This window comes from Xenopus laevis, chromosome 2S (assembly GCF_017654675.1).
Source record: "Xenopus laevis strain J_2021 chromosome 2S, Xenopus_laevis_v10.1, whole genome shotgun sequence".
NCBI classification, from domain to species: domain Eukaryota; kingdom Metazoa; phylum Chordata; class Amphibia; order Anura; family Pipidae; genus Xenopus; species Xenopus laevis.
In genome coordinates, this window is record NC_054374.1 from 60,040,149 (window position 1) to 60,063,424 (window position 23,276).

At 39.0% G+C, this 23,276-nt stretch overlaps 1 protein-coding gene across 9 annotated transcripts; it reads left to right on the top strand.

Annotated features, from left to right (window-relative positions):
• Positions 1-446: 446 nt before the first annotated feature.
• On the top strand, positions 447-22,977 carry XB5732857.S (provisional ortholog of predicted gene 15246 S homeolog). 9 transcript variants are annotated; one of them, XM_018249319.2, is made up of 9 exons: positions 449-574; positions 8,503-8,596; positions 9,663-9,730; positions 9,803-10,152; positions 16,035-16,072; positions 16,148-16,351; positions 18,040-18,234; positions 20,264-20,416; positions 22,503-22,977. In XM_018249319.2, exons 2-9 carry the CDS (start codon positions 8,528-8,530, stop codon positions 22,719-22,721), a joined length of 1,296 nt encoding a protein of 431 aa, XP_018104808.1. In that variant the 5' UTR covers positions 449-574; positions 8,503-8,527; the 3' UTR covers positions 22,722-22,977. The 9 variants fall into 9 exon arrangements, with proteins under 9 accessions (XP_018104804.1, XP_018104808.1, XP_041439786.1 ...); XM_018249317.2 differs by having other exon boundaries at positions 516-686; XM_018249318.2 differs by having other exon boundaries at positions 516-681.
• Positions 22,978-23,276: the final 299 nt, after the last annotated feature.

Genomic DNA, 23,276 nt, shown 5'->3' on the forward strand with positions numbered 1-23,276 from the left:
TGCTGAGCAGAATACCTTTCATTAAAGTTTATTAGAGATTCATTAAAGACAACCCTTAGAATTGACACAATAGTTGTTAATATTCCAAAGATACTGCCGATAAATGTATCAACTAAATGTAGCACATTGTAACAGTTCAGAATCTGCTCTTGGATCACTGAGCTGCCAGACTGAGACACCAAAGACAAAAACATTAAACTTTAATTTTGGAAAAACGATAAAAAATAAAAAGATGGACAACAATTGAAAAAAAAAATCTTTATTTGTGGTGACCAATCTGAACTGAAAGAAGTGTTTGGAAGTTGAACAACCCCTTTACTGCACATCAAAGCAGGCTAAAGTTACAGCACTGAGCAGAAAATATAAACGACTGCTGATAAAATAGCAAGCAACGCGAAAACAAAATTCTGACATCTCAGTATTCACTACCACTGCGTTACTTCGTCACACATGAAAGGTCGCTATGCTTTGCATCACTGAGCAGAAATAAATATAGTGTGACGCCATAGTCTCACGAGATGTGATTTGTGACGTCGGGATTAGAGTCGAGCTGGAGGCAAGGAGCTGGATAGAGGCAAGGAGCTGGATAGAGGCATTGCGGGACGTTTAAGAAGCGATTCAAAACCGCGGGCTGAATTAAGAAAATCGGAACTGTCCCGCGAAAAGTGGCACTGTTAGGCGGTATGGTGGGTGAAGACCGCAGGGACACTTTATAAAGCGGATATTTATAATTTCTGCAGTTCGTGTTAGTTTCCTCGTGTTCCATGTAGTGTGCGCGTTTGCTGTGGCTGCCCGGGATACTAGAACTGTTATCTTCTTTCAGTCTCTCTCTATATATCTACATATATAGATATCTATAGATATATATAGATATATCTATATATATATATATAGATATATCTATATAGCTGCCCGGGATACTAGAACTGTTATCTTATTTCAGTCTCTCTATCTATCTATCTATCTAGATATAGATATAGATATATAGATATAGATATATATATATATATATATATATAGATATATCTATTTAGCTATATATATATATATATATAGATATAGATATAGATATAGATATAGATATAGATAGATATATCTATAGATATAGATAGATATATCTATAGATAGATAGAGATATATCTATAGAGATATATCTATAGATAGATAGAGATATATCTATAGATAGAGATAGAGATATATCTATAGATAGAGATATATCTATAGATAGATATATATGTGTGTGTGTCGGACAGATGACATGTAGGTTATTAGCTTGCTGGGCAGTGCACAATATTAACAATATAACATTACAAAATGAATGCAATACTCTTCAGTCCTGGGGAAGAAGGCATTTTGTTGTCTGGCTTATTTTAATGTGTAGTTGTTGCACCTTCTGTTGCAAGGCTGATACAGCTATATATCAATATAATCCTGTATGACTCCTGTTTGCTCCTATGAATTGTATTTTAATAATATATGTTAGATATTCTACACAGTTCTTTAGAGCATTGATTATCAAACTTTGAATGCCAATTTAGTGTTTGTTTTGAACATGCCTAATTGCACTCATAGATACTCAGTTTGAAGGACAAGTTAGGGTGAGATTTAGGGTGACCTCTCTTTTTGCCACCCCACCCCCATACAGGTGGCTGATAAAATTATGGTTTTAATTATATTACTTTACTATGAGCAGTTATTGCAGCATAGCCTGATTTAAAGAAAGAGTAACTAAAAAAAAATGAAAGTGTCCTAAAGTAATGAAATCCAGACAGGACATTGAAAATAATGACATGGCGATCAGCTGATCGCAACGGCATCAATCCCGTCTGACGTTATCTGCCCCTCCCCCCTGCATGTTTTCCGGCCCCAGAAAAGGTGGCAACTCTAGATGTGATTCAGAAACAACAACTATATTTTATATAAACAAGCTGCTGTGTAGCCATGGGGGCAGCCATTCAAAGTTAAAAGGAAGGAGAAAAGGCACAGGATACACAGCTGAAAACAGATAAGTGCTGTAGCATACAATGGGATTTTTCATAACTTATCTGTTATCTACTGTGTATTCTGTTTTTGAATGGCTGCCCCAATGGCTACACAGCAGCTTGTTTATATAAAGTATAGTTGTTGTTTTCTGAAGTAAACACACCAGTTTTGCCAGTGAAGGGCACCAGTAGATTATATTTCTTTCATTTTTGGTGTTCCTTTACCAAAACAACTATATCCTGTAATTGCAATGTAGATTTTTGCCAGATTCATAGTTATTCCAATAAATCCAACTCCAATATTAGCTTTAGCAAAATGCAGTGACATCTAGTATGTCTGCCTTACCCGGCAATCTGTAGATTCTGGCAAATGCCATAGGGGCTGCAGTAAGATGCCATAGCATAGACCATTACTATTTAGTGGGCTGGTGGGGCTGTTTGGGCCTCTGTGTACTTGAAATGCCAGGGCCTATTTTGAATCTCAGTCCAGGTATTCTGATTCTGGTGTTCCCACAGCTTTTTGTGGTAATGTGAGGTTAAGGGGCACTTGCGCCAGAATTTCAGTGTATGTATCTAGGGTTAGGCACTCTAAAACAATGAATGTAATAAAAGCAATGAAAAGTAGACTATTACAGGAACATTTCTGCAAATGAGCCTTTTAAGCTTTCTAGAACCAGACCCTTACTCATAGGCCTAAGATGAATTTCCTGGTAGTACAGAAGCAATTGGCTTGTTGTGAGCATGTCCCTGTAATAGTCTACTTTTCATTCCCTGCGCTATCCATGCTTGTCGGTTTTTTCCCGTACATGGATTCCTAGTTCTTTGCATATGTTGACATTTTACATACAACAGGCCCCTGTGAAAATATCCAGAGTGACTATTTTACATGCATACCGCTCTTGGTGTTTTTGATGCCCAGATGGTTTTGGAAAGTGGTTCACTATTTTGGCAGGGCAATTTACAAGCAGTACATGACCTTCAATAGACCAGAGAAGCCACACTGAGGTGGTTCTAATGAGAATCACAAGCACACCTGGCCTCTCACCAAATAATATACCCAGTGCTATTGGAGTGTAGTGGTATGGCACCCCCACCAATAGAGCAACGAAGACTCCAGCACACATGAACTTTGCAGAACCAGGGTAACCCCTGTGTTTAATGCGTCCAGCCAAACAAAACACAAAGTTTCAGTATTTTGCTATTACATGAATTACTATGCATTATAGCAGATCTATAGCATTTGAGATTCCTTCTGCTGAATGACAAAATGCTAGAACTCTTCGTGTGCTTTTTCCCTAAGATGTAGAAATATCAAAACAAAAATCCATCCAACTTCTGATAAGAATTTGCATAACAGCAAGACTTTATAGGTTCCCCTCTCTAAAATTACCTTATCTCTATCATATGCTTGTATTACAGGAGAGCTAAGATTAACTAAAGAAGTGGACTACAAATGTTGTACATTATGTTGTGGACTTTGTCCAAGCCAACTAAACTCTTTAGCAGTAAAGATCTGTGCCTCCAAAGATGTCCCAGTAGCTCCCCATATTCTTTTCTGCTGATTCACTGCACATGCTCTGTGCTGGTATCACATACTGAGTTTAGGGACCCACTCAAAATATACAGTACACATAGAATTTAAATGTCACAATGTAAGTCTGATTAGTAATTAATACAGATAATTACCACATGGCTACATCTCAGAGACCAGTGCAACAAGCATCCAGATTTTAATAATCAGCCTTGTAGCATCAGTTTACAGCTATTACAGGCCGAACTCATTTTCTGCTTGAAAATGTGTAAATACTCCTAAGCTTAGCTTCTCAACTGCTCAGAGCCCACTGAAAATGGTGGTGGTTGTTGGGGGCACTGTATATTGTTTTCTTGTTGGTTGTGTGGTAAGTCTCCAAAGCACTGATGATTTCCTTGTTGACAGAAAAGAAGTAGACCATAAGACAAGCCATACTGAATACCCAGGAACATGCTGCGCTCAAAGCATGGTGCTGTTTACTACCCTGTTTCCCAATTAGTTGGGATACTCATTAAAATCTAAATAAAACAGAATGGGATGATTTGCTAATAATTTAAACCCTATATGTAATTGAAAATAGTACAAAGACAACAAATCCAGTGTTGAAACTGACACCTTATTGTTTTCTGAAAAATGTTATATTTTAAATTTGATGTCCGTACCACATTCCAAAAAAGTTATGACAAGGGCATGTTTTCCGCTATGTTGCATCATCTATTCTTTTAACATAATGTTTCATAATGTGCCAAATGTTTTCAATGGATGGCAGGTTTGGATTGCAGGCAGGTCAGTTTAACCCCAGAGCCATCTTCTAAGGAGCCATGCTGTTGTAATACATGCAGAATGTGGTTTGGCATTGGTTTGCTGAAATAACCAATGTCTGAAGACATTTTCTGGATTGCAGGATATGCTGCTTAAAAAATTTAATATATGTTTTAACATTAATGGTGCCTTCCCAGATGTGCAAGCTAATCATGCAATGTGCACTAATGTACCCCCATACAATATCTGATAACTCGCTTTTGAACAGGTCACTGTTAACATTCCGGACGGTCCATTTACTCTAGCCTCGAGGACGAGGCACCTGTGATTACAAAAAGAATATCAAATTTTGATTTGTCGGACCACGGGATACATTTCCACTTCATCTCAGTCTATCTTAAATGAGGCTGGGCCCAGAAAAGGCAGTGTTTCTGGATCATGCACTATTCAGTGCCGGCTGATAACAGGCATCCAATATTGGCTTTTGGCCTTGTCCTTTGTGTACAGAGATTGCTGCAGATTCTCTGAATCTTATCTGCTATAGATGATGAAATCCCTAAATTCTTTGGAATTTTATGATAATAAACATTATTGTTATATCATTGCAATATTTGCCCATACATTGTTTCACTAAATGGTGTACCGCTCCCCATTCCTTCATCCAAAACAGCCAATCTCTCCTGGATGCTCTTTTTAGCATAACGCAACTTTTCCAGTCTTTTGTTGCTCCTGTCCCATTTTTTTTAAACATGTTGGCTAGGATCAACTTCAAACTGAGCATCATTTTTCAGTTAAAAACATCACAGGTTCAACATTGCATATGTTGTTTTTGTACTATTTTCAATTCAGTATGATAAAAATGATTGCAAATCATCCCATTCACATTCTATTTACTTTTTCAGAACATCCAAACTTTTTTGAAATCTGAATTGTAGAGTTTACACAAGTAATTAACAGTGATGGCAGACATGTGTAAATAATACTTATTTTAATTTGCAAATCAATATTTGTATTTGCCAAAAAAAGTTTTCAGTGTACATCAGGGGTGCCCAAACTTTTTGCAACGAGGGCCAGATTTGGTGAGGTGAAAATGTGTGGGGGTCGACCATGCAGCCCGACATTCTTTGAACCATTAACATTAAATTACAGGAATCGAGTAATCGTAGCAGTAATATTTGGGCACATTAGTGAAATGATCTGCCACTTGGTCTATACTGCTGCCTGTGTGCTGAAGGTGTTAGCAATAGACATGTAACTGCACGTAGTGACGCCATACTTCTTTAGTTTACGGTACTGGCATGTCAGTACGTCTATTGACACCTTCAGCCCTAAAGAAGTATGCAAAAACAGCGCGTCTCTACGTGCCAGTATGCATGGCCACCATCAGAAATTGCAGGGCCCCATACAGCAAAATTTCCATGGCCCCCTGGGCTGCGCCCACCACAAGCCCCACCTATAGGTCCTCCCTCTCCACCCCCCACCACACAGTAAAAAAAAAAACAAAAAAAATAGGTGACTCGGGTTCCCACATGTTAATAAAAAAAAAAAAATATTGGTGGTCAGGGCCCCCCATAAAAAAACATTTGTGGTCAGGGCCCCCCATTAAAAAATATTGGTGGCTAGGACCCCACATGGTAAGAAAAAAAAATTGGTGGAGAGTGCTCCACCACGTTATAAGAACATTGGTGGCCAGGACCCCCTTAAACATCCATGTAAAAAACTTGACCCCCCCAGAAGTTTAAAAAAAAATGGTGCCCAGGGCCCCACCACACAACAGGGACCACAAAGGGTTACCTTTAGGGGGCCCTGCCATGTTGCACTTACTTCATTAGCTTGGCCCACCTGCTGTAAGTGAGCTGCCAACTACAGAAGGGAGGAGGGGAGCAAAGGTGGCTGCATCTTCTTCCAGTGACAACATTTTCTTCCCTTATTGGTCACAGAATTTCAAGTCCCGGTAAAGCTGCAAGGTGATTGGATGAGCTGGAGGGGAAGTCCAAACCTCAGCTATCCAATCCCTGAGCAGCTCAACCTGGACAACTCTGTGACCAATAAGGGAAAGTAATGGACAGAAGATACCTCCCCCTGTGCTCCCGCCCTGCCTTCCCGAAGTCGGCAGCTCTCAGAAAGCAGGGGGTCCGGCTAATCAAGTGCCCCCTTACCCTCAGGGGCCCCCTACAACTCTCCCCCCTGTCCCCCGCTGATGGCGGCCCTGCCAGTATGTGTCTATTGCTAACACCTTCAGCACACAGGCAGCAGTATAGACCAAGTAGCAGATCATTTCACTAATGTGCCTTAATATTACTGCTATGGGATTCCTGATCGCACTGTGCTGCGGGGCCTCATTATTATTAATTTCATGATGGAGGCTGAGGGCCGATGTAAATTTGAAAACAGGCCGCAATTGGCCCCCGGGCCGCATTTTGGGCAGGCTGGTGTACATTTTATTAAAATTCTGATGGTAAAAAGTAAATGTTATTCAATTAACACCCTATATAGCTTGGCATTTAGATATACAATAGAACCTCTGTGTTACATCCCTGAATTTAATGCTTTGTGGTAATTTACGCTGCTGTGACGCAGTCCCCTAGAAAATTTAAGAATGGGATTCTACTGTATATAGATTGGCAAATTTTGTTAAACTCTTTTAATTAAAATTGTTTTATAATCCATAATCCAACATATATCTGAGGGTTGCAGAAATTACTTTTACATATTCAACCACTTTAAAACCAAATTCAATATTACTGTTGGTGTGTAATATATCTATTGAAATAAAATTACCATCATCTCACTTTTCAAACTATGGGCCACTACAGTCTATTTTGGGATGATTTTGGAAGTTGCTAATCAAATTTGTAACTGGGCAGTAACCCATAGCAACCAATCAGTGATTCGTTTTTTTTCTTATATATGCTAGTGTATGGTGCATCGGCAAATGAGAAAGTGATGCAGAGCTGCCACTACCTGATATTCTAATAGTTGCAGTGTGAAGGTGGCCATGCTGTGTATGGCCCCTTATACATTATCAACCTGTTTGGTCTGTAAACCAATTGGTTAGGTTCTGTACCTTGATTGCACATATATTGTCACCTTAAAAGGGTTGCTCACCTTTCAGTCAAATTTGGTATGCTATGGAATAGCTAATTCTAAGCAACTTTTTAATTGGCCTTATTTTTTTTTCTTTGTTATAGTTTTTGAATAATTTTTTTGCCGTCTTTTACAGTTTCCAGCTTTTAAATGAGGGGTCACTGACCCCCATCTAGAAAAAACAAATACCCTGGAAGACTACAAATTTATAATTATTGCTATTTTTATTACTCATCTTTCTCATCTACCAGTTAGGCAGATTAAAAAAAAAATAGAAGGTTGAACTTGATGGACGTGTGTCATTTTATCAACCTTACTATAACTATTCAGGAACTTTAGGGCATATTCCAGTCTCCTGTTCGTATTAATGCATGGTTTCTAGGGTAATATGGACCCTAGTAACCAAAATGCTGAAATTGTGAACTGGAGAGCTACTGAATCAAAAGCTAAATAATTCAAAAACTAACAATACTTAAAAGAATATCACTTTACATCATACTAAAATTTAATTTAAAGATGAACAACCCCTTTAAGTCACACTAACCTGTTGTGAGAACTCATGGGCAGAAATTAAGGGAATCTCTCATTGCATTTATTGTGGGCATATAGCCTAATTTTGAAAACCCTATATTAAACTAATAAACTACTTTTCCTAACATAAAGTGATTGCAAATTTTCCTTTATTAAGTAAAAAAAAAAAGTGATCATACTGTGACCAAAATGATCTTCAGGCTATGTTTCTTACTTTTTCTGATTTTCTAGACCGCTCGTTTGAATCTTCTATCGGCTTTCCTCCTCAGGCAATGTACCAAGAACCAAACATCACAATCATGTTTTTGCAGTCATTTAAGGAATGTAGGCATTGTACAATATCACACATGAACAGACTTTGAGGTTACTGTTTTATTGCCTGAGCAGAGGAGTGCTAATTAAAGCCTCACATGAACTGTCTAAAGAATGTAAGCAAGAAGCACAGACTGTAGTTTTTACAACAAATGGTACAACGTTTTTAATCAGTTTATATGTAAGTGTTGTTTGCGTTAAGTTTTGCAGATAGTATAGAATTTGTTTTTTCTTTTGTTATGCTATATGTCATGTCTATGGTGGAAATAATGTTGCTAAATTTAAATTTTCATTCAGGATAAAGCATTACATTTCCAATGAGATGTATCAGCGAGGAGGAGACAGAGGATGGCATCGAGGTCATGACAACAGTTATCACCATGCACGGGATGTGAGTTTGTCCCCTGATTTCTAGCTTTCGTTGGTGTCACGTGACTACTTCATATTCTTTATTAGGGTTATTTAGCATCTGCCTTTTCTGCTGTTGTTCGATGGCTCTGTAGTGTTTTAATCAGAATATAAACAGTTTCTGCAGGTGACTTTGCATTGATGGAAATAACAATATCCCTTAAAAGCTGCTGTCATCTGATTTCATTCTGGTGTGCATAACTGCATGTAAGTTCTTGTAAAGTAATCAAAATGTCATTTGTAATAATTACATGGTCACAAAACTGTTCTAGTCTCATGCAGTATTTGCTGAACCACAGAGCTATGACATGAAAAGATAAATAAAGAAAGAATGTGTACATTTTGCTACGCCTGTGTGAAGGGAATCATAATTGTAAAAAGGCTTCCCATATCTTCATTTGGGCATTGTTTCCGTTCTAATTCATACATGCTATACCAATTCAATTCTTAGTGACTTTTCTTTTATTCCATGTTTACTTTATGTAAAATGTATTATATTGCCACTTTAAAGGGGTGGTTCAGCTTTACATTAACTTTTAGTATGTTCTAGAACTGCTCACTCTGGTCTTAATTTTTTGAATGGAATGGAATTATTTGCTTTCTTCTGACCCTTTTCAGTTTTTAAATGGGGGAGGGGTGGGGTCACTGACCCCATTTAAAAAACAAATGCCCTCTAAGGCTACAAAGTGATTGTTGTTGCTACTTTTTATTACTCCTCTGTTTATTCTGGCCTCTACTAAACCTATTAAATTCTCTTATTAACTGCTTTAACCTCATAGCTAAGATTTTCCATACCTTTTACTTGCTTAGTTGCCCCTTTTCTGTACCCTCTCTAATTCAATAATGTCCTGTTTGAGCACTGGAGACCAAAACTGTACAGCGTATTCTATATGGGGCCTTACCAGTGCTCTATACAGTGGAAGAAGTAGTAGTACCTGTCTTTATGCAATTAAGGTTTATATTGATAACATGATGCTTATCGTAAAGCCAAAGGATGAATGATAAAATGTGCTCTGGTTTTTTTTCTGCCTTTTTTTTTTCTTGAAAAGGTTTACCCATCTCCTGCGCTGAGGAGTCCATGTTCAAGGCCATACAGAGGAAGTCACCCCAGACATAGGTGGGTCACATTCATGTTTAGCACAAATAAGCCAAAATTCTGGGAATACCAGATTCATTTTTGTTTTTGCAGGGAACATGGGAATTATGGCTCTGAAGGATACCATGATTATCATGATAATTCATTTCATGAAAGAAACTATGGAGATGGCCAGTATATGGAGTATGAAGAACCTCCATATCCCAGTGAAGACCAGTCCTATCAGGAGTATAGGGACTCTGGATACAGTAGGGGTGGACATCATGATGGTGGGTACAATAAGGGGTCATACTACAGAGGTGGCTACAGGGGTGGAGACCGAGGCCACTATCGCGGCAAACACCCAGACACGTACCAGAAAAAGTACAGCGCCAAATATGCCAAAGTTTACAGCAAAGAGCATGGGAAATCAAAACCTTCCACTACCAAACCTGTACCAAAAGGTGAGTACTTTAACCCACTTTTATTGTGTCTGTGGCTTGCTATGAACTGTTAAACTGTGTAACTGCCCATGAGCACTACGTGTGTAATATAAATATATAGTATATGTTAATATTAAAGTCAGCGTGCCCACACTCATCTCCAAATGATTTGTCGAGGTGTTTAGTTTTGGAAAGACCGTCACTCTCTTGTATTTGATTTAAAACAATGTATGTGAAAAAAGGAGGTTTTGAGTTCTTTGAAAAAATCAAATACATTTATGTTAATCCCAATGTTGTGTGTGTGTGTGTGTGTGTGTACACACACCCCCCCCCCCCAGCAAGTGGAAGTGAATAAAGTGTCTTATTGGTCACACAGCATGGTTATCTGGCGTTTCGGTCCCAACTGGGGACTTTTCTCAAGGATAGTGTGTACACATTGCATAAAGGTTTAAATACCCACCCCCACCAGTGAATTTTATATTTTGAATTTTATATATAAATATTTGGACAGACTCTTTTTTTTATAATTTTGGTTCTGTACATTACCACAATAAATTTTAAATGAAACAACTCGGATGCTTTTGAACTGCAGACTTTCAGCTTTAATTCAGTGGGTTGAACAAAAAGATTGCTTAAAAATGTGAGTAACACAATCACTTCATTTCAGGGGCTCAAAAGTAATTGGACAAATTAAAAAACTGAAAATACAATGTTAATTTCTAATTGTAAGAAGTAATACCAGTGTTCCGGGCAGCGTTCCGGTTTCCAGCGTCATAGGCAAGATGGTGGCTCCCAGGTTCTGACACCAATGCGTCAAACGTGTGCAGCGTCTTGACACGAGCGCGTCAATGTGCAACGTCATAATGCTTGTTTTAGCGCCAAATTGGCCTATTTAAGACGCCAGAACATTACAGACCTTGCCCAATTATAGGTTTGACTCCTTGTGTTCCTTGGTGTGACTTATATCTTTGATCGATTCCTGTTTTGACTTCGGCCTGTTATTTCAACTAAGAATCTTGCTGCCTGGATTGACCCTTTTGCCTGGACTTTGATTACTCTTCTTCTTGACCCCTCTTGTTAACACAAACTGTGTTGGATTTGCTGCTTCCTCCTTGGTCCGCAAATCCTATCGGAGCCTTCGGCCCCTGACACTAATACTTGGTTGAAAACCCTTCGCTGGCAATGACAGCCTGAAGTCTTGAACTCATGGACATCACCAGATTCTGGGTTTCCTCCTTTTTAATGCTCTGCCAGGCCTTTACTGCAGTGGCTTTCAGTTGGTGTTTGTTTGTGGGCCTTTCTGTCCGAAGTTTAGTCTTCACCAATGAAATGCATGCTCAATTAGGTTCAGATCAGGTGACTGACTTGGCCATTCAAGAATATTCCACTTCTTTGTTTTAATAAACTCCTGGGTTGCTTTGGCTGTATGTTTTGGGTCATTGTCCATCTGTATTATGAAACGCCTCCCAATCAATTTGATTGCATTTAGCTGGATTTGAGCAAACCATGTCTCTCTCTGAACACTTCAGAATTCATTTGGCTGCTTCTGTCCAGTGTCACATCATGGATAAACACTAGTGTCCCAGTGCCACTTGCAGCCATGCACGCCCAAGCCATCACAGTGCCTCCGCAATGTTTTATAGAGATGTGGTATGCTTTGGATTATGAGCTGTTCCATGCCTTCTCCATACTTTTTTCTTGACATCATTCTGGTAGAGGTTGATCTTGGTTTCATCTGTCCAAAGAACTTTTTTCCAGAACTGTGCTGGCTTTTTTAGATTTTTTTTTTATTTTTTTTATTTTAAGCAAAGTCCAGTCTAGCCTTTCTATTCTTGAGGCTTATGAGTGACTTGCACCTTGCAGTGCACCCTCTGTATTTACTTTCATGCAGTCTTCAATTTATGGTAGATTCGAATATCGATACACCTACATCCTGGAGAGTGTTGTTCACTTGTTTGGCTGTTGTGAAGCAGTTTCTCTTCACCATGGAAATGATTCTGCTATCATCCACCACTGTTGTCTTCCGTGGACGTCCAGGTCTTTTTGCGTTGCCGAGTTCACCAGTGCTTTCTTTCTTTTTCTCTCAGGATGTACCAAACTGTAGATTTTGCCACTCCTAATATTGAAGCAATTTCTCGGATTGTTTTTTTCTATTTTTGCTGCTTAAGGGTGGCTTGTTTCACCTGCATGGAGAGTTCCTTTGACCGCATGTTGTCTTTTCACATAAAAATATTCCACATACAAGCACCCCCCCTCAAATCAACTCCGGGGCTTTTATCTGCTTCATTGATAGAAATTACAAAAGAAGTGTATTTAGTGAAGCATGTTCCAGCCAACATAATGTTTCAGCCTTGAATTGTTACGTTGGCTGCAACATGCTTCACTAAATACACTTTTTTTGTTTTGAAAAATATCCCAGTGTTGCTGGTTCATTCTGTAACCATGCAACTGGGTGAAGTTGAGAAGCGGAGTGCCATCCATCTTACCAATATATATGTGTATGTATGTATGTATGTGTGTATATATTTATAGATATTCTAAAGCGGGCCATAGATGTAAAAGGTCTTTTCGTTATCGTGAGACCACGATTATCTCAAATCGATCGTTTAAATGTACGATTTGTCCATCAACTAAAAAGACCATTTCAGGCAATATTGCTAGGAAAACTGAGGGTAGCTGGCTGCTTGGCCCTGCAAACATAGATAGATTGCAATGGGGCCGATAATTTTATTTAACCTGGCCAATCAATTTTCTGACAGATGTTGGACGAAAAATCGTAAGATGTACTGTACTATCGTTTGAGTCCCACCTACTTCACGATAATTTGACGGTTTGGTCGGATTTCGCTAGAATCGATCGTTCTGTGTGTGTGTATATATATAGATAGATAGATAGATATAGATATAGATATATAAAAATATATAATATAAAAATATAGTAGAATGCTTGTCAGATGCTTTTCTGCTGAAAATAGGCAAGTTTCACCTAAAATGCACACTAGCTTGACAATAATGTGTACTGGCACTTTCAAGAGCATAAACGACAATGAAGGGTGCCTTCGTTTGATAAGTAATTGTAATAGAGGGCTATGCAGGATGATTTTGGTGTTTGTTTATGTATCTAGCCAGTGAAGAAAAATCCATGTGCCATTAGGCCTCTCTGTGTAAGTGTTGCCTTACTGCAGGCTAGTCGCAAGGTCCTTATCACTTTACACAGTGCTCCATTTATAATTGAATTGCAAGAAGTCAGAAGGGGTTTGAGATAGATAAACGGGTTGTAAATGACACTCCTCATAAGAGGATATTTTCTATGTACCCAGGTCAGTAAACTGTGAGCTGTTCCCCTAACCCATGCAGAAAACCAGTTTGTTTAAGATTAGGGGAGAATAAGTTTACTTGATTTCATATATATTTTTAGGTTAATGGCCCAAGGAGTATTTTTTTCTGTCTGCATGATTTCTAGGTTTCTTGCATGTAACAAATTGCTGTAAAATACATCTGTACTGTCCATTTTAACAGCAAACCATCCAGACTGTAAAATAATTGAACTAAACGCTAATTATGTCCTGATATTCTTAACTGTGTCTGTATATCTCATATAGCAGTGTAACCATGTCCCTCAACCCTGCTATGAGCTAAAATGGCCTTGGCCAAATGTTTGACCAAAAAGGAGCTTGAACTAAGTCAGTACTAGCGTATACATGTTTTTGTACTATTCAGATCTCTTCTATAAAATATATATTTAATAATGTACCCCCATTGTAAAACAAATGAAGGTCATGGAACTCCAAGGTAACTTCTAATGTCTTCATATTTTACAATAGTGAGTACTTTATTATAATACACAAGTTTAATTGTGTCATGTGAAAAGAAATTAAACCACTAAGCACTGTAATTTTAACAGATGTCAACACTAACCGTTTATAAGGATATAATTTACAGCAGGAGTGCCCAAAAGGTAGACCGGGATCTACCAGTGGACCTTTAGCTGATTATCAGTAGTTCTCAAGACACTGTCAACAAATAGCTCGTCTATATCACCCTCCTATTTCATGCTTTTCATTCAGATATTTATTATTTTAAGGTTACATAAGAAATAGTTGTTTGTTAAATATAGCAAAATGTGTTCTCATGAATTATTATTTAAATAATATTTTCCATGTAAAAGAATGCTAACAATTCTTTTATAGATATAGATCCTAATGTGACAACATCACTAAAATTAGACGCCATATTAGTAAAGTATGGGCACTCCTGATTTACAGGATATTCATGGCTTTTCTGTATTGTACAAGCATAATGACCTTTAAATAAGCAACAGGATTTGGGGGAAATTTTGTGGCATCATCAGACTCCTTTATACTTTATTTAATTTATGTGATATATATTATAGGTTTAGCTTTGGTAAAATAGAAGAAAAATAGATGGTACTACATGTAATGAACAGATACAAAATAAAAAAACAAACAAAAAAAAACACAGCCTGAGAGCAACAGAGCCAATGCATAGTGTGTCATTGTCCTAAACCCTTTGTTATACCGCCAGTTAGTATATCGTATAGAAAAGCATGAGAACAACACCTGATTTTCATTTTTGGCGCACAAGATAAAGTTACAGCACAGAAGAATGTTTAAAGGCCATGCTTTCAGCTTAAAATCCCCCCTCCATTTACTTCCCCTTCCCTGGCCGTTCTCTTTCTCAGCACCTTGTATCCTTCAGTGCTTGCCTCTCAGCAATTCTGTCTTTTAACCCTCACAAGAAGTCTCCCAAACCACAACCCAAAACCCTATATCAGATCTCTTATGAACACTGCATACACTGGTGCTCTTAACGGTGGGTTAAAAACAGGGATGGGAAGTGGGCGGGAGGATGGGGATCAGGGTGCGCTCTATTTACGCCATTGAATGTGCTAGTCGCCATGTTGAAAGTGACTTGGCCCTTGGCATTCAACAATTTTTTAAAAAGTTTTTATTATACATTTTCTGTTTTGATTGCTGCACAACACAAGTTAGACATGATATTAATGTGGGCATGCTCTCCCTGATATGACCACCAACACGCTGGACTGAATTGGGACCTGGGGAGAAAACAACCACCCAGGACAGGACCGTATCAATGCGATGCAGTTCTTGCCCCAAAGATAACGGTCATGTTTTTTGGCCAAATAACAGTCTGACAGATGATTAGAAGGTTTCCATGCATGCTCCAACTTTGTCTGGAAAGGCTGAGTCTGCAGGTTTATTTCCCCGTGTATAGTGATCTTAAGATGATCTGATAATCACTAGAAATGCAACCTTAATTTCACAATTATGTTCACAAGCGATTATCCAGCTGTGTAAATGATGCTTGTTATTTTGCAGCTTGCAGTTACATAAGGATAAAGGCATCCAAGTAGTGAAGGGGAATTGTTATAAGATTTGTTGCACACTGTAGTTTTGGTTTCCTGCAGGAGACAAATCCTAAAAATACTTCTCCTTCACTAATATTCAGATTGACGCATGTGATGTTGCATATTGCCTGCTGAATTAAAGTGAATAATAAGGTATTTTTAGAAGATCTGTCCCCTTCAGCAGCACATATTTCCAAAGGGCAACAAATCTCATGGTTTTCCATTACCATAAGGCAAGCATTTTCTATATTTATGGTGATTTCTTTGACTGTCGCCTTGTCAGTTGTGTGTGTGTGTGTATATATATATATATATATATAGAACAAGAAGGATCAGCACTCACTGTATTGATGTGAAGAAAAGTTTTGCGTTTATTGATTTACAACATAATCCGACGTTTCGGTCCCACCAGGGGACCTTTCTCAAGGATATATATATTTTTATTATCTCGGCTGTGAGGATTTTTTTCCTACAATTTGTAGATAACACTTTTATATATTTTCTTGTCTTTTCAGCGGTCCAGAATCGAAATATTGTGGTGCTAGTATCTGGGGTAAGACTTGATACTTCTTATGTTCTGATACTTCTGAAGTCGTGGACAGGTTTTGACATGGTTCCTTTTTTACAGCAGGATGAAGGTGAAAGCAATGTTCCATCAAAAACAAAAACTGGTGCAGAAGAGACGCTAAAACCTAATGAGGATACCAAAACCGATGGCAAATTGAAAGACTGTGTAGTCCCAGCAACTGAAGTGAATCAAGAGTGCCCAGAGGAAATAGCAATTGCACCTGCTGCTGAAATCAAAACAGAGATAACTGAAGAACTCAAAGAGGTATACAAAATGTATGCTAATAATCAGGGTTGGACTGGGCTGGCGGGACACTGGGAAGAAACCTGGGGCCCCCGGCTTTTGTGGGCCTAGCCGGCCCAGATCTGCACCCTGCGCCTCTTCCTCTCTTCCATGCGCGGTGCGGTGGAGAGGGACCCTGAGGCAGCACCCCCGGGCCCCCCAGTCTGACCCTTCTAAATCAGTGGGGTTCACTGACCCTGTCAACTGATCTAAATGTATGCATTTATCTTTGTCCTGTTGATAAAAATCCCAGTTTCATTTAAAGAGGACCAGTCACCTAGACATAAAAAGCTTTATAATAAAAGTCCTTTTCAAATTTAACATAAAACTCAATTTTTTTTTTCTTTAAAACATCCGTACCTGTTAGAAATGCATTTGAAGATATCAGCTGTCAATCATATATTGCCTGCCCCTCCTCTATGCTTAGGGATAGAGGCAGGCAATTACTTTCCATTTTTAATTTCCTACATGTCATTGCGCTCCTCAAATTCCCCCTCCCTGCTCACAGTCTAATTGTGTAGCTGCATGGGCATCAAGTCTCCCATTCTGGCACATAAACAAGATTTTGAAGGTACAGGTATGGGACCTGTTATGCAGAAAGCTTGGGACCTGGGGTTTTGCGGATAATGGATCTTTCTGTAATTTGGATCTTCTTTGTTACAGAGAAAAAGGAAATAGTTTTTTAAAATTTTATTTGGATAAAATGGAATCTATGGGAGACAGCCTTTCCTTAATTCTGAGCTTTCTTGATAATGGGTTCGGGGTAATGGGTCCAACACCTGTATTACAAAGCTTATCTTAATAAGTGTCCACAAATGGCTACTGCCTGCTTGCTATGATTTGTGAATTACAAGGCAGGTGGCAACAAAGATTTAAATAATTGATATATTGTAAGAAAAGTTCATTTTGCTTTACAAACACAATAGATAAGAATTTGGAATAATTTCTTAGGGTGACAGGTCCCCTTTAAGGCAGCTGGCATAACTGATCAAATCTTTGACCAATTGGGCCACCTTTGTTCTGAACCAAATCAGACTGATATGATTGTTTGGCAATCTGATTGCAGTTTAAATTTATGGCCAGCTTTAGGTTTCTAGGCCTTTATCAATCTTGTAATCTTTTCTTATAGCTTTGTGATGTTTAAGATCCGCTCATTTGGCGAGGTCATCAAGCAAGCGGATCTTTCTCCTGATATGCCCACCAAAGGCAAGGCAATATTGGGCTAATTGGCCCTAGGGCAAAATGATCAGATTACAACGGTGTGAATTGGTTCTTATGGGCCGAGGACCGCTCATGCGGTCCCCTATCGTGGGGAAAATCAAACTGCCCTATCGATATCTGGCCTATTTTTGTCCAGATATCGCTTGGGGAGGCCTGTTGGGAAGGCCCAATACATGGGCAGATAAGCTGCCGAATTGGTCTAAAGGACCCGAATTGGTACCTTAAATCTGCCTGTGTGTGGCCAACCTTAATATTACAGGAAACATCCCTGCACTGAGGTAGTAATCTAGAGTCACTGAGGATGACACTATGTATGTCAGGATTATTTTTTTTCTCTGTACAAAGACCAACTCTGCAATAAACTGATCAGTATTATAGACCCATACCTCTTGGTGTGTCTTTATTGCTGCAATTAAAACTAATAAATTGTATGTTAATGTCTTATTAAGGAGAACTTTCCTGAAGCTGAAATTCAAAAGGAAGAAGCACTGACTAGAACTGTGAAGAAAGAGGACTCTGATGATGGAGAACAGAGCTTTAACAACAAAAAAAGGGAGGGAGAGACCAGCACGGGAAAGAGATTGTGTAGTGAAAGAATTCCCGAAATGTGCCACAATGAAGGGGAGATGCAGATTCCTTTGCTGGTATATAAATATATTATTGGACAAATAGTGCATTGTTTTTTATATTAATAGTCTAGAAAGCCTGTTGTGTTCATTCAAAAGCTATATTTCTGTAGTGTTGTATAGTCAAAAATTCTAATTTAATAATTAATGCAAAGCTTGTGTTTCTAGCAAGCGGACAGCTTTGTGTTCTATTAAGCATTTTTCTTTGGTCTAATAAAAGCACTTGTTTATTAAAATATTAATATATCCCTAAAAATATGCAACATTGTCCTTAATGTAGAACAGGGGTGTCCAACCTTTTGGCTTCCCTGGGCCACATTCGAAGAAGTAAAATTTTCTGGGGCCGCACATGAAATACATGGTTGTCAAATAGATTTAATAGTGAATTATTGACTTATCCTACAGACCTACACAGTGAATTTAAATAAATAATTGTGAGATAATTATGGAATAAGTTATTGGATGGACCAGGGGTGTTACACAAATCCCTACTACCAAATTTATAATCTCAAAGGCAAGGCGTCAGGCCAGAGTGAAACAGAAAAAAAATCTGTACCTGTAAAAACATTATGCAGGTGTGTTGTGGTGAGCCTGAGGTAATTGGTCAGGTCAGGTTGCTGACTTGCTGCTGGTGGAGTGCCAGACTGCCAGTAAGTTGCAGGCTGAAGTGTGCACTCTGGTGGACGTCTCACAAAAAAAAAAAAACATAGCCGCACCCTCTCCTCCCTCACTCCCCTTTTGTGAAGCATTGCCCATTGCCTGCCTCCTGGCCTGATCCTTGATCTCCATTGGGCAGAAGAAGAGTCACGTTGTTGGCTGGGATTTGCTCTCTGCCTCTATTTCACACTAAACTGCCAGACGAGAGGGGGGCAGGACCTAACAAAACCAGGCAGTCACAGGCACCAAAAATTGTAGCCTTTGTGGAGACTGGCGCGGAGCGCGCCGGCGGTAACGTCACACGCAGATCACCGTGGAGATCCCGGCGATGATGCAATGCGATCTACGGCAAACAAGCATTTCAAGCTGGGCCGCATGAGGGCCACGGATTGGACACCCCTGATGTAGAATGACCCTCAAAACCACTGTCAGAGTAGTGATCCTTTGGGTCTCTCACACGTTTTATATTAGTAGTATTATATTAGTAATATATTAACCTGGCCATCAACTTTAACCCTTTTAGTGCCATGTAGCATAGAATCTAAGGAACTGTCCAGTAGAAATTTCTCCCTAAACCAGTTGTACCGGCAGATTAATTTAATAGTATTAAGAAGGTTGGATGCCTTTTATAGATAGAGCCACTTATGGAGACTGCTTTATATGTGATAAAATCAGTGTCGGACTGAAGGGTGCAAGGTCCATCGTGGCATCTGTCACATCTCCAGCACCACCCTCCCGTCGGGCCCTCTGTGCGTACCTGCTCTCTTGATCAGACTGGAGGAGGACAAGATCAGAGGGGTGTGGTTCATTGAGGGCCGGGGGCCCACTAGGTTGTTACCTGGTGTCCCGATGGCCTTGAATAAAATTAAACTTGAAGTTTGAACTAGTTGTGCATGTGTGTTTTATCAACTTCATTTGCTATGTAACCTACATCCTTCAAACATGCACATTTAACAGTGGATGATGGGTGGTGGCATAGGTATCCGAACACTCTTCTGTTATGGAATGCCAAAAAGGTGCTCATGAATTGGGATGCTGTTCCTTAAATTTGGGGCTTCATTATCAGCACAGGGAAAATTTGCACATGGCTTTCTATTTGTTTTTTTTCTGCCATGACTTTTTAGGTTACAGTCTTGGTGCATTTTGTCACTTGCATGACACAGAAATGGCTAAAATACTCTTCTCTTGTAGAATATTGAAACTGCTGCATTAGTATAAGCATGTAGTCTGGAAAAAAAATCACCACTAATAAACTTTTTCTGCAATTACACAATTTTAAAGCCATATCTGTCAGTTTCAGGTGTGACAAAATGCTGTATCTCTTGTGTGCGGATTTTGCATGTTATCTCTTTGCATGTTCATTCATTTTAAACTTACTGTTGCCCTTTAGGACGCCTGGAATGATGTCTCCCCACCCTCACCAGTAACTCCTAGTGTTAGTGATCAAGGTGGAGCAGGCTCTGAAACAGGACGGGAGCAGTCTGAAACTGCTCTGGCGCTACGCACAGCCTTTATCTTAACCAAAAAGGAAGAGCTTGAGATGGTGAGTTAATTTATATGATTGCTATATCTTACATCCAGGGTTATGGATTTGGCCAAATACTGAACCGAATCCAAACCCTTCCACAGCATTGGAAATGTAGAGGTGTGAGCTGAAAAACCTGATGCTGAATATTTTCTTGATTTGGCCAAACCCAAATCTTGCTACAAATAGCTCAGATTCAGCCAAATCCCAAACCAAATCTGGGATTTGGTGCATCCCTAGTAGCAACCAAGTATTCCAGCAAACTTAATCAGAAATTAATTAAATGTTTAAGGAGCGGTTTGCCTTTAAGTTAACTTTTATGTTAAAGATTACAAATTTTTAGCAACTTGTCAATTGGCCTTCAATTTTTAGTTACCCCTTTTTTTTTTTTTTTAAGTTATCCACCTTCTTCTGACTAAAAATGTTGCTCTGTGCGGCTACAATTCTGTTTTTGTTCCATTTGTTTTGTTGTCTTTCCTCTGCTATTCATCTTCCAGTCTTTCATTCACACCATTGCCTTTCTGGCCTACATGGTGGAGGGCCGATAATGGAAGCCAGTGTTGACCACTCCCTGTTTTTAAACCACACACACTTTAAAACCACACCCATGTTACCCCAAGACCATGTACACATTAATGGTGGTAGCACACCAAAAGGCCAAATGATTGGTGCTCACTGTTGGGATATCATTTATCACTCATATGTGAAAAAAGTTAAGTCATATTAAAGGAATTGTTCAGTGCAAAAAAAAAAACTGGGTAAACAGGCTGTACAGAATAAAAATGTTTTCAATAAATGATGTAATGAATAAAGGCTGGAGTGTCTGGATGTGTAACAGAATAGCCAGAACACTACTTGCTTTGCAGCTCACTTGGTTTCCACTGCTTACCAGGAAGCAACCAATCAGTGACTTGATGGGGGGGGACATTGGTCATAACTGTTGAATCTGAGCTGCATGCTGAGGATCAATTTCAAACTCCCTGTACAGTTATGTCCCATGTCACTGACTAACGCAGCGTTAGAGAGCTGAAAAGCAGGAAGTAGTGTTCTGTCCTATTTTGTTAGATATCCGCTCATTCCAGGCTTTATAGATTACATTTGTGGTTAACTTAATATATCAGAAACATTTTTTTATTTTGCACAACCTATCTATTTACCCAGTTTTTATTTTACATTGAACTGTTCCTTTAAGACCTACACTTAAAACCATGTGCCTCCTCCCCTGTGTATAACACAGCATCCCCCAGCACATGATTAAACACCTTAGGGGCCACTAACAAAAATTTTCAAATGCTAACAAATACCAGGCTTATGTTCCACAGGTAGAGTATGGCACACACAGGAAGAGTAGTGCAGGCAAAGATTATGGCACACATGAGCACAGGGAAGGCAGGCCAGAGCAGGAGACAGTTTTCACTGATCAGGACCACTCTAAAATGTACTACTTACAGTGACACAGTGCTGGTGCCCATTAGCATTTTAATAAAGTGTGAACAATGTGTGCAGTTGTTACAAGTGTGAACAATGCAGGGGGGATTACATGTGTGAACAGTACAGGGATTACAGTCTGAATTTGATTAAATAACAGGGGCCAGTTAATTTCTGTTACCTTTTAAAGTTTACACATGGTAAACAGAGTTATGTGGGGGGCCACATAAGGGGGGTCAGGGGCTGCAGCTGCCAGTTTTGACAGCCCTATCATACATCATACAAAAGGGAATATTACAGAAAATGAGAGCCAAAAGTCTCATCAGTGACTAGAACCCTGCCCTAAAATATATTGGTGACTTGATCCACACCTTTCCTTACCTCATTATAGTAGGTGTGCTCATAGAGAGAAAAAAAATCATTGTGCCTATTACTCAAAAAATCATTGTATTTGGTTGTATGAGGTTGAGCACCTGCAATAATGTGGCCGTAAATGAGCCCCTATATGTACTTAACCATATAGATCCAAATGGAAAATCTCAACATAGCAAGAGCTGAAGAGCACTTTGAGCATATAAAGGCATAAGACTACAGGCTGCTTTATATGCTTTGAGTGCATATTGTATAACTGCTAAATGTGTGTTGTACCTGAAACTCTTACCTTCTTTTTATTCAGGCATATGCTCAAGACTGCAGAACGTTTGCTTTTGTGGCAGACACACTGCTGAAAAAAAATCCATCCATTGAGGCTGCTGTAGCCAGTGCTCTTCGTTCTAGTCTGTATGACCTAGCTGGTCGTTGTGTGCATGAATTGACCAGCTATATAGACAGCTATGATAGAGAAAGCAATGTCATTTTCAATACTGAAAAAAAAGAACAGGACCCTGAAGGCTGATGGATGCCTGTTTGCAATTTTCTATCTGGAAAGAACTTAAAGATTTTTTTACATCATTTGGGATGCAGACTCTGATATTTCTTGTATATATTTGTTTTTTTTTTGTTTAAAAAAGAAAATCTGACCTCCAAGTCATTCCACACAACCAAGTGCCTTTTTAATCATATTTTTCTTTTCTCTTCATCCACTGCATCAGGTGCCAAAAAGCTGTCTTGGATCAGCCAGCAAAATAAAAAAAAAAGTGGCTTTCATAATATTTCTGTGTAAATGACTTTGTTTTGAAAGAAAACCAGTGACTGTAAATCGTTTCCACTTACTTTATATACTGCAGTGTCCACCTGGGAGAAGTTATAGACCAGGTGTTGCCAAAAAGGTAGATCGGGATCTACCAGTAGACCTTTAGTTGGTGATGAGTAGATCTCAAGACACTATCAACAAACAGCGTGTCTAAATCACCCTCCTATTTTATTCAGATATTTATTATGTTAAGGTTACATAAGAAGTAGTTAATTACAATATACATTTTCCCATAAATCCGTTTAAGTAATTTTCCTT

Coding starts and splice junctions, on each gene's coding strand:
- XB5732857.S (XM_018249315.2), top strand. CDS start 8,528: ATGTATCAGCGAGGAGGAGACAGAGGATGGCATCGAGGTCATGACAAC. Junction 8,597..9,662: donor GTTATCACCATGCACGGGAT/GTGAGTTTGTCC, acceptor TTTCTTGAAAAG/GTTTACCCATCTCCTGCGCT. Junction 16,073..16,147: donor TTGTGGTGCTAGTATCTGGG/GTAAGACTTGAT, acceptor CCTTTTTTACAG/CAGGATGAAGGTGAAAGCAA.